The sequence below is a fragment of the Chanos chanos genome, chromosome 2, assembly GCF_902362185.1.
Source record: "Chanos chanos chromosome 2, fChaCha1.1, whole genome shotgun sequence".
Taxonomy (NCBI): Eukaryota; Metazoa; Chordata; class Actinopteri; order Gonorynchiformes; family Chanidae; genus Chanos; species Chanos chanos.
In genome coordinates this window covers 38,243,997-38,255,283 of record NC_044496.1, presented here as the reverse complement: position 1 = coordinate 38,255,283, position 11,287 = coordinate 38,243,997, and the positions used below count along the sequence as shown (strand labels likewise).

At 38.8% G+C, this 11,287-nt stretch overlaps 2 protein-coding genes across 3 annotated transcripts; both read right to left on the bottom strand.

The window, feature by feature from the left end:
* Positions 1 to 663: 663 nt before the first annotated feature.
* On the bottom strand, positions 664 to 8,217 carry morf4l1 (mortality factor 4 like 1). 2 transcript variants are annotated; one of them, XM_030765867.1, is made up of 12 exons: positions 8,099 to 8,217; positions 6,920 to 6,966; positions 6,754 to 6,821; positions 6,514 to 6,600; positions 6,099 to 6,179; positions 5,331 to 5,356; positions 4,712 to 4,800; positions 4,392 to 4,493; positions 3,664 to 3,752; positions 3,336 to 3,508; positions 1,655 to 1,739; positions 664 to 1,078 (listed from the first exon to the last, which is right to left on the bottom strand). In XM_030765867.1, the coding sequence occupies exons 1-12, from the start codon at positions 8,136 to 8,138 to the stop codon at positions 994 to 996; spliced, it is 972 nt and encodes a 323-aa protein (XP_030621727.1). In that variant the 5' UTR covers positions 8,139 to 8,217; the 3' UTR covers positions 664 to 993. The 2 variants fall into 2 exon arrangements, with proteins under 2 accessions (XP_030621727.1, XP_030621728.1); XM_030765868.1 differs by lacking the exon at positions 8,099 to 8,217 and having other exon boundaries at positions 6,750 to 6,821; positions 6,920 to 6,938.
* A 913-nt stretch (positions 8,218 to 9,130) lies between these two features.
* On the bottom strand, positions 9,131 to 10,174 carry rxfp3.3a3 (relaxin family peptide receptor 3.3a3). The gene has a single exon (XM_030765315.1). It carries the CDS (start codon positions 10,172 to 10,174, stop codon positions 9,131 to 9,133), a length of 1,044 nt encoding a protein of 347 aa, XP_030621175.1.
* Positions 10,175 to 11,287: the final 1,113 nt, after the last annotated feature.

Sequence of the window (11,287 nt, the reverse complement as noted above, 5' to 3'; positions counted from 1 at the left end):
CAATCTCAAGATAGGTCTTTCATTTTCCTTTTCAGGACGTTGTGCTTCTAGTGTTCTCTACAATATCAAAAACATTAAATCCAGGAATGTTATTAGAATTTGTAAAATATTACAAAACAATTTCATGAATTACAAGGGACTGTAAATATCACTATATTCTTAAAAGGATCTGTAAATAACATCTTGAACAGTCTGTGTGTACTGAAAAAGAGTCCCCTCTGAAACACTTTTCTCAGATTCCAAAAACAACTGTCCAGTGCCAGAGGTGATTTCAAAAGCTGGTTTGCCATGTTATTCCAACATCTCTAGTAATTATTCAGTTACATCAGCACAACACTGTGGATATGGGACCTCAAGATTTGACAACAGAGAGTGAAGTTGCTGTAGTTGTTATCTATGCACTTAATGTATGGACATAATTACGAATGTATCTTAATATGATTAAGTATGCAAAGATATTGAAATACAGTGTATTTAAAAGTAACTACAATGTTTCAGGAAAAAAATACAATGCTATTAAATCTGTTTTGCATACATAATATATATTACTGACTTTGTGCCTCCACATGCTGACATTTGTGGAAAGCTCAATTCTGAAAGGTAAAATGTCAGCATAGCTCAATGAGACAAACATGCAGTGCTCAAGAGTGAATGAAAACAAGATTTTATTACAAAATACCATCCGACAGTTAACAAATGATTGACATTTCAATATAACATATTGAAATGGCCTTTATCCAAGATCTGGTTTCACACTATTACTTGAACTGGAAACATGTCTTTATGAGAGTAGGGGTGTGGTTCTTGTGGCTTAACATCAAGTGTTAAAAAAATGTATTTCAAAGCCAAGAGACCACAATATAAATGTTTCGCAAGACTTCAGGGGTCCCTTTCCCTGCCCTGAAACAAGTTGTTTTCTTAAAAGAAAAAAAGGGGGAAAAGTTTTTTCAGTGAATCAGTGTGTAACACCCTTTATCCAAACAGGCTCTGTGGTCAAACCGCCTTGCGGTGGTACTCAGGAGGTGCTACTTCATAGTCACTTGCACTGAACAGAGAAGATGAGTTCTTCACCAAATACCTGAAAAACAAAACAGTTCCAATACATATAATTAAACCTGACAATTTTCCACTCAAATGCTCAAATCAAGCCTAACACTCTCTCATTCAGCTGTTCATTACAAATTCATTTTAAGCCTATAACTAGACTACCTTTTTCCCCCCTCTTTTCAATTTTTGGCCCTAATTTGGAATTCTAAATTACCAATGATCTCCTGAGCTATCATCTTCTCGTGTGGCAGTTGAGATGAAAGAAGCTAACGCATGCTGCCTCCGACATGCAGGAATCCAATCCCTCATTTATCCACTCCATGAGCTGTTTGATATCAAGGAAGCTGTCACTCCACACTGAGAGGAGAGGTCTACTCACATGACTATCTGTGATTATAGAGGTAAAGACCTTTAATAGCCAATCCAAACAGAGACAGCTGTAAGCTGTTTCTTCTTGGATTTCGAGTCAGCGCCGCACAGGTGGGATTCGAACCAAAGACCTCAGATGTTGGACCTATACCTCTTTTTATCTGGCTGTTGATTTACTGTATACAGGGAGGCAAGCAGCAGTTGTCCTGTGCTATGTGCGGAATAAGTGGATACTCACTTCAAAAAGTCCTGCAGATAGCTGAGCAGCAGGGCTAGACTCTTCTCATCAAGAGGTGTGTAGGCTAACATAGCTCCAATTCTCACTGTCAAAGGCAAACAACTGTTAGAACTGGCGCAGTTTATTGAACTGCCACAGAACTGACAAAGCAGTCAAAACAGCCGAGTACTTAAGCATAAAACCAGGATGGATGGATGAGGTTCATCAACTGAATTGGTGTATGTCGCAGAGATTAATAGCACACACAGTGTACAGCCTGGCCAAGAAGGACAAAGGAAGGAGAAATGTGCCACTATAATCTGACTTTGGATTTTGTGAATCTGAATTTTATTGCTTAATTTCAGATTCTTTATTAAGTTTTGAAACTGAACTCAAATTGAATGTGTTCTGTAATTTGAAATCAGTTAAGAAAAAAAAAAAAAAAGACTTACAAAACTTAAACTCAAATAATAGTGGTACATTTCTTATTCCTTACAGGACACGCATTGTGTCTTTCATGACAAAACACTTCAAAAAATTTTTTTCAGAATAAGCTTAAGGAGCTAGAGAAGGCTTCAACAGAGGCAGTGCTTTTGAACACCATCATCAATAACTCAAGCATCAACATTTACTTCTGCTCCTCAACTTTGAAAGGCCTTTTATTTCATCTCAAATTACAATATGCAGGTACTTGAGGCTGCCCTGGTACCTCCGCATTTCATATCTCAACTATACAAGTCTGTTTTTTTTTGTTTTTTTTTAAATCCATTATACAATCTGAACTGTGTAAGTGCACTCAGAAGTTCTGTTATATGCCTGAGTGCACTCCATCATTTTGTTTTAACTGTTTCTAAGGATGAAATTACATTCAGAAGCATTATACAACAGGAGTCTGAGAAGGAGAGACATTAATTGCAGAAGCTTAGACACCTGTGGATCCAACACTTCTTTACAAGGGTTTTCATTTTCAGCCAGTGACCGGCAATATCTCCGGCTGAAATAAGATTTTGACCAGCCTGCTCAGTTCGTATTAGTCATTAATTCTGTAAGCACGTTTAAATAAACAGGCTACTGAACCATGTCACGTTTTCATTTAATTTTCTTCTGTTTCCATGAACCTTTATGTCAACTTATCGGTAGTGAATGGAAAGTGGTAGGGGCAGGGGGCACAACAACATAATGAAACTGTGACAAGCCAAGTATGCTGAAGAGAGTGCTAGCCTTTCATATCGTGGTGAGGGAATACAAGCTAATTAAATTAGCTACATTTTCTAGTTCTGTCCTACATGCCAAAATGTCACTTGACAGTTTAGGTATTTCTTGTTTTTGAATTTGTAATGTGTGTGATATTGCTGATTCATCTCAGTGACTAATAGTTAGGTGGCAAATCTTTTGCGTTGCATAGTGAAAGATTTTATTTGATAACTAACACGCCGATCAAAAAAACCCGCCTCTGGTGCTTTTTGCCATTTCTCTGGAAAGTTCCTTTGAAAATGGAAACCCTGTTCACACTGAGGTGTAAAGTGACGAATCGCCTGCGTCAAGATTAGTTTGAGTTTATTTATCCAAATTGTATTCAATGATGCAAACTCATCAAATCCCATTTCACGACTAACACATTCCCCAAAAAACTTAAATAATGAGACAGTCAGCAGACTGTAACATAGACAGCAGATAGAGAGGACATCTTCTTTTCTCTTACCAAAGAGCCTGAGCAGGTGAGGAGCTCCGTAGATCTGGGACATGGGGGTGTCTGGGTGGTTTGCCAGGACGTCGGCGTACTGGGGTCTCTCAAACTTGTAGAGGAGTTGAGTACCCAGCATAACATTGAAGTACTCTCTGATACCAGCAACCACCTCATTCACGGCGTATTCCCTGAGTTAAAAACACATCGGGAACAGCTGAACATTGAAAAACATGAATCTTATCAACTAATTTGAGAATAGGTGGCTAAGAACGTAAAAAAAAGAGAAAAAAAAAAGTACCACAGGTTTTCCAACGACTAACTTCACAAATGTACACCTACGTACTTGTTGTCAGAGTTTCCTCTTGACTTTTTGTAATTTGCATAGTCCTCCAGGACGGCATCCACATTCTTTTTTGCAGGCAGATGGAACAGCTGGGCACAGAAAACAACGAACGATCAGGGCTAAAGGTGCTACCCTCTTGAAGGTCAATGGTTTTGGGAACTTTTTTAATGGAAAAGTGGTCATAATTACTGGGTTTTTTTTGGCAATATTACGCCTTACGTTTGCAGAAAGCAGGCTTAAGTCCTTCTCTTATTCCTTCTCTTATTTTTGGATAGGAAGCAGTCTCCTATGCTTTATTTGTTTCAGTACAACTACACTATATATACAGCAAAACAAACCAAATTTATGAGGGATAGAGCTTGAGATATGAACCAGACAAATGTTCACAATGATTAATGTAAGCTTCAAAAAAATTGATGTAGAACAGGTCAAGCTAAACAGTGCACTTTGCTTGCAGTAGTAATATACTTCAACTGTTGAAGATCCCCATTGCTCTACACTGCCTTTTAATTGCTAACAAATGTTAGCAAATGTTGGTGATGAACACAAACCGTTTTCTAAACTCAACACTTGCCATTTCAAGCTTCTTTTGGTAAGACTAATGACCTAGGATCAGCTCCCCTTCTTCTTAATAGTTCTGTTTTTTTTTTTTACACTTATGAAAAGCCAGAAACGTATCCTAGTAAAGCACGCTTACTGAATTCTACAGATACCAAATCAGGTTTTACCTGCTTCTGTCTGGTAATGAGATCCCAGTCATCCACCAACCATGGCTTCAGCTCTTCTGGAATCTTCACCTTCACCTCCACTCGGTTTATAAAAGTCTCCTCCTATATAGGAACCGGTGTTGAGTTAACAGTCAGATACAATCCCACTCAATACATATTTAGCAAATACTGTAACATACTGTATGAAGCTAAAGTCATCTGGTACGAGTTCTAAGTGCAGGGACTCAGTAAAGCAGCTCTTATCAGTTCAGACGATCAAAATCAATGAACCACGTGTTGTCGCTAGGCAGTCAGATTTAGATCAATGTTTCTAAACGTACACTTTCCACAGTGGGGTCGACACGTGCCCGCTTCTTACGTGGGGGGTGGGGCATTTCTCCTGTACTCGTTCCTTCTCCTGCCCCTGGGGCTGAAAGACACAAATCATTACAGTGCAATTATCATAAATCAATCATTATGATTGTTTTCATCTGCCTAGACACACACCTTCTACGTCGGCCAAAAGAGAGCTTTACCAGCCATCAAGGTCTATGTCACAGTGCAGTGTTGTCTATAATGCAAACTATCTCTCAATTCTTGTTAAAATTTTACTCAGAGGTCTTTGCGGCTTTGTTCTGACAACCGAAACCTTGAAATCAAAGGACATTTGTGCTTCAATCAACCCAAAGGGTGATACAGCTAACAATCCAAAAACAATTTGACTGAGGCTTAAATCGTTTGTTCCACCCAGAACTGGAGCGTCCATCACAAGAGAACAATAAGTAAGGTCAATTACAGTGGTATTTCAACAATAATCTGGTCAAAAACTAATTTCCCTCCCAACTAAATCACTGTTGCAATAAGCATTAGGCAATATAACTTTGTGATGTAAAGCAATAAAACAGTGAGAGAACATTCCCCTGGAATGAACTAAGACGATAAAAGGAAAATGGTACTTACTCTTCTGTTTGTTCTTTTTTGTTTTCCTAATTGAAAGATAAAACAAAACAGTTACAAAACAGAGCAAAGTGGGAATTATATCACTTGTACTTCAAATTAATTTAAATTACATTTTTAAAGTTGAACAAAATGCATAGTTAAAGTGACTGGTGATATTGTATGCTCTGTCAGTCAAAAACCAAAACTAAGGGAAGCTTTTCATTTGTGTATTTCTTTATGAATATAGTTATCCAGTGTGTTTGGGGCATCTGGTACGACTGCGAGGTAGAGAAAAGAACAATGCCAGTTCAGAACAAAGGAGGACACAGATGAAGAAAGGAATGATAGCCTCGAAACAGCTTATGAAAAAAAGAGTCAGGTAACAACAGAGTCGTGAGTTCAAATGTTGGAGCTCTGCTAGTGTGCCCTTGAGGAAGACTGTAAGATCCATTTTCAGAAAACAGAATTTAATTTGTTTTGCAATTACAAAAGCTTGTACTTCAGTACTAAGACTTACCTTTATTCAGAAATGACTGGAAAACTTGTTAATAAATTATTTAAGTTCACATTGTGAATTTTCTAATTGTTTTCTGTTAGGAATTTGAGTAAGAATGCATGAGCATGAGGCAGTTTGCACAAGCAGCCCTTTTACAGTCAGAAATCATTAGAAACTGTTTTAGAAACTGTTGGAATTTTTTGGAGAGTAAATAAGTCTTTTGACTGACACCGACACCGTCACCATCACTATCATTTACATTTAAAATGCAAATGGAGGAGGAGGACACTCACACATCAACGTTTTTTTGCTGCACTGCAGCAATCTTCTTGCTTGGTGCTACTCCCCTCATCCTTCCCTCAACATAATGGTCTCTGAAAACAAAACAAAACAAACACAGGAGACGTGACATTCATTTTTTAAATGACAGTTGTAAAAACAGAATGAAACATTACAGAAGCCCACGCAGATCTCTTTATTTCATAGAGGAAGCTGTAGATGTTCAGAACATCTTGAAAACGGTTCTAAACATCTAGCAGCTTCCAGACTGATCTACCAGCTCCAAAGACCAAAGACGCTGCACAAAGTCAGCCACCTTCGATCAGAAAACTGCTCAGCCGGTTCTGCAGTTTTTATGCGATTTTTAAATTCAGAGAGAGACCAATATAAGCTTTTATCGTAACTAAGAGACTATCGAGAAGAACTCACTGGTTTGCCTTCTGAAGCTCTTTCTGTTTCTGCAGATTACTGTCCACATATTTGAGCACACGGCTTTCAGGAACCCATTCGTCCCAGCTGGAGACAGGACACAAACATTAAATCTGAACTTTATGTTGTTCCCTAACAATATCAGAGATGTGCCACCTTTAAAATATGTCACACTCAAAAGACAGATTGAAATGATTGCGTAAACTGAGTTAGAATGACTATCAAATTATACGCACTTACTTCTTATTCCATCCACTGTAATGAATGAAGTATTTCACTTGTTTGTCCTTGATATTGATTTTAACACACTGCAAAGACAAAAATAACAAATGTCTACACACTACAAAGGCACGCTTTATTTTGAACAATGTTTTTGAATAGAGGTGATGTTTAATGGGAATAATACCTTAGCTTCGTATAGCAATGGCCCATGGAAACACAGCACTCGTTCACCTGAAATAACAGACAAATCTTAATTTGTACCCAGAACTGTTATAAACTTGTCTTGTGATGTGAAGTAGTTGCTGCCATCAAAGGACATCGTTTCTGTTTTACTTATTTATTGGATGTATACAATCGTGTTTGCCAGGGTGGTAAAAAAAAATTAAGATAAGAAATAAGCGCAACTCTGTCATAAAGTAACACACCACGAATGAGAATGTCAAAAAAAGCTTTTTACTTTTTTTTTTTTTTGTTAAGTGTTTGATAATACTGAAGGTGTTCACTGCAAACACACAATCAAGAGTAAGGCAGTGGTTAACAGACTACTTAGAACGAAGCGGTATATTCAATGGCAATGCTGTCGCACTTCAGCAACGATGCTCTTAGGGCTGTATTTTGCTTAAGGCATTATTACAGGATCTCTCGAGCTCGTGTTCTGTATGCAGGAATATTCAAGAAACAAGGCAACAGGTAAACAATCTGCTTTGACAACGCGCCATATGACACAGTTCGGCAGGGATGGAGGAGGATGGGAACGCGAATCTTCTTTACTATCTACACTGTCAGTAGGTGGTACAATGTCTGTGACACATTTTAGACTTTATCACCAAACTGCATAGCTAACCATGACTTAGCCTATACGAAAGGCCCACCTTCAGTCCAATACCCTGGACTCCCAGCAAGCTCATGCATGCGCTGAGTCTGTGAAGCATACGCGCGTATTTTGCGATGCGAAGGAAGCAGAGTTTGCTCAAGTTAACGTCACCAAGGTATATGAACTTTGCACGGCCTAAGATGTTTTATATTGAGTAACTGTTATGTATACTGTTCGTCTCCAGGAAGATGTAACTTAGCTCGTTAGCTAACACAATGTGAGGGGAAATGAGCCATCGTATACGATCTAGGAGAACCGCTGCATTAGCAGTCTGCAATGAAGTGAATTTTGCGTGTAAATAAAGTGTATAAGATTTGTAAACATGTAGAACATTAAGATAAATTATATCGCTTTCACATTTCCTTGCGGATACTGTATGCGCCATTGTGTTAGTGGCAGCGCCCACTTGTGCACAGGCAAGAACATGATCCGATATGAACAATAGCGCCTAAAATTTGACAAGATTTTAGAGCTTCTGGGATTCCTTACCTTCTTGAAATTTAGGTTTAGGGTCCTGTTTAGGCGCCATTCACAGATTAAACAATTAAAATATCTGGAAAATCAAATCCAGGCATCGCCAGCTCCGATTTCTTTCAGACACGGTGAAGGCGCCGCACAACGTTTCTCACATGACGTAATATCTTTGCGCCCTGGTCACGTGTCGACAAAATAGGCTGAAGGGAAAGCAAGGGGCGTTGAAGTGTCAGTGCCGATTATAATACTGCGTTTCGTCCCCGCATCAAACATGTTTCCTAATGTTAAAAAAAAAATGAAATGAGGAATCTGATGTCAATTTGTGAGTAATTTTGTCTTAGCATATGTTGTGCAATTTGACGAAACTCTACTGTGAGTTAAACATAGCATAACTACTCATAATTATGAAGGGTAACAGAAGCATCCATATAAATGTTTAATTCCTCAACTTGATTCCATAATGGTTTATTGACGCCACAATAGTATGTTTACGCGACTTCATCCCCAATGGTTGTGCATTTACACAGGATTACAACTCCTTTAAATTTACTCCGACAATGCTGTCCGGTACTAACTTAGGTCATTCAATGTATTGATCCCTGGACTTTAAAGGTTATCCATTCATTCATTTTCTGAACCACCGATATTCGTCTTTTTGTTTTGATGTGCTCGTCGTGAATGAGAGTGTGCAGACAAAGACAAGTGGAACATGGACAGAAAATGAATATCAGACTTATACGTTTTGGATCAAAGCTTTATTTAGTCACTCAGATTCTGTAGAGGTTAACTGTCCCTATAATTATTCCTAGTGTGCACCAGCTGTAAGTGAAGGTTCAAATGACGTCCCAGGTTAACAAATGAGCCCTCCCCACAATGTAGTGAGTTTGATACGTTAGGATTTATACATGCATGCAAACACTTAAAATTGTAAGCTCATATATATCTAATGATCACTATGGTGCTTGGACGTACAGTTTGGCACTGGTGTTTAAGAGACATAGCAATGAACTGCAGTAGTTTGCATTTCCTAAGTCTGTTGCATCGGTTTTAGACAATCCCTCTCATATTTCTCGACCGAATGGAACCCTTAGATGAATGAGGAACAAAGCTAAACATGCACATCTTCAGTTTCTTCCTAAATTCTCTTCGCGTTAAGCAGTAAATAAATGGGTTTAAACAGCTATTGGTGTGCGCTAAGCATACAGTGGCGGGGAAGACATACGTGTGCACTATGTAGTAGCTCTCATCCCAATAAACAACATTAAATTTGACCAAGACACCCCATAATGTAATAGCGTGGTTTGGCATCCAGCAGAGAAAAAATGAAAGAACAACGATGGTCACGGATTTTGTCACATTAAGCTTTCGTCTTGACTTGTTGTTATTCATGCTTCGTTTTCTTACAAATCTCAAAAGTAGCAAATAACTGACCGAGAGGATTAACATTGGTAAAACAAAACCGACTAAGATTTTTTGAAGATGATAAATAGCCAACCAGTCCTGTCCAGCAGGGAACTTCAAAAGACAAAGCTTTTCCCCAGCAACGTTTGTCACAGTTGAAAAGATAGACGTAGGAGCTGTGACCACAGTTGCAATAATCCACAGAAATGCGCACACCCAACGCACGGAGCACGGAGGTTGACGGAACCTGCTCTTCGCAGCCGTGGCGACTGACCAGTAGCGCGTAATACTCATTGCTGTGAGAAAAAAGACGCTTGCGTACATGTTCATAACGGTGACCGACAGAATTATTTTACACATGGCGTTTCCAAACGGCCAGCTGAAGTCCAGAGCGGTATCCACTGCCCAAAAAGGCAGTGTCAGCACAAACTGAAAGTCTGTTACGGCCAGGTTAAATATAAAAAAGTTAATTGTTGAGCTTTTTCTGCCCTTTTTAACTTTCATCAGAAAAAATACCAGCAAGTTCCCCACCAGACCAATGGCGCACACGACTGAGTACACAATGGAGATTATTATCCTGAGGACTGGACTTCTATCCGCGGAGACATCGATGTCCTCAAGATTTCCAAATCTCTCGTGGTCCAGAACAGTGCTATTAAACATTTCGGTGAAGTTGACAAAGTTGGTCATCTTTTCTGAGATGATCAATGATATCTGTGCACCTTTTGAACAACTTCCAAGCTCATGTGCATAAATGCGTTCCTTTGCTGTTGGTCCAGGTACGATGCGCACATATCTTCATTTGAGTGTTTTACGATGTGCGAAAGGTATTTAAGAAGAGCGCCTGAGTAAAGCCCGCCCAACACTTAGGAGGATTGGTCAGACTTTTTTGACAGATATGACCAGGGATCAAACAGCTCAAGAATAGTAAAGATGTTATCTTCTCCATCAGCCATACAAAGCCTTTCAGAGAAAGGCAGCACGAAACCGCACTTGTGGTTCTGAATGTTAATATATTATTAAGTCTAAAGGCGCTTTCTGAAATAAAGGCCCGCTTTGGAAAACTGCGTAATGTCCAGATATTTTCAGCACGGTTCTTATGCTGAGTTAATCCTTAAAAATAAATAATATCAAAACTCTGTTGGAGCATTAAGATCCTTGAGTGGAGAGCATTTTATGTCTCCGTAAATATTGACAGTAACTCTTATGCTGTGAGACCAAGGGGCTTCCCTCATAAGAACGTTACCATCTATACTGCATATATTGACCGTAAATAAGAAAGACAAAACATGAACATAGATGTATTTGTTTTATTACACCTAAACCTCGCTACATAAACAAGTAACATTCATTAGGTAAACAATTTATTCCAAAGCAAATAATAAATAATTTACTTCATAGTTTATACAAAGTGAAATTAGTCTGGAATAAATCATGTCTCCCGTCACTGGTTGAAAGAAAAACGCCTTAGCATGCCACAGTTAATAAATGAATTTAAGGCAGAGTGTGTCCATGGGTGCCAGACGTACTGGTAGAGCCATAATAATGGTTGTGTTTGTTTAATGATAGCATTTACTTTCCCTCATGTATAGATATTAAAGAAAAGAGAATGGCCAGTGGGAATGCCCTGTTGCATTCACATTACTCAATGTGCCTGACATTTTCCTGTAAAAATGAGTCATCTCAATTTTCATGCTTAACGACAATCAGGGAGAGAGAAAGAGAGAGATTGAGAGGGAAGTCAGTTACTGTGCAATGCTGTTTTTCTTTTCTGGGGGGGTGTATATTAAACTCCAGTCTCAC

Excerpts from the sequence above, each read along its gene's own strand:
- morf4l1 (XM_030765867.1), bottom strand. The coding sequence starts at position 8,138 with ATGGCGCCTAAACAGGACCCTAAACCTAAATTTCAAGAAG. Across the intron at positions 4,801-5,330 it reads AAAAAAGAACAAACAGAAGA|CCCCAGGGGCAGGAGAAGGA; the intron begins GTAAGTACCATT and ends TGTGTCTTTCAG. Across the intron at positions 4,494-4,711 it reads TCGACCCCACTGTGGAAAGT|GAGGAGACTTTTATAAACCG; the intron begins GTACGTTTAGAA and ends GTTCCTATATAG.
- rxfp3.3a3 (XM_030765315.1), bottom strand. The coding sequence starts at position 10,174 with ATGACCAACTTTGTCAACTTCACCGAAATGTTTAATAGCACTGTTCTG.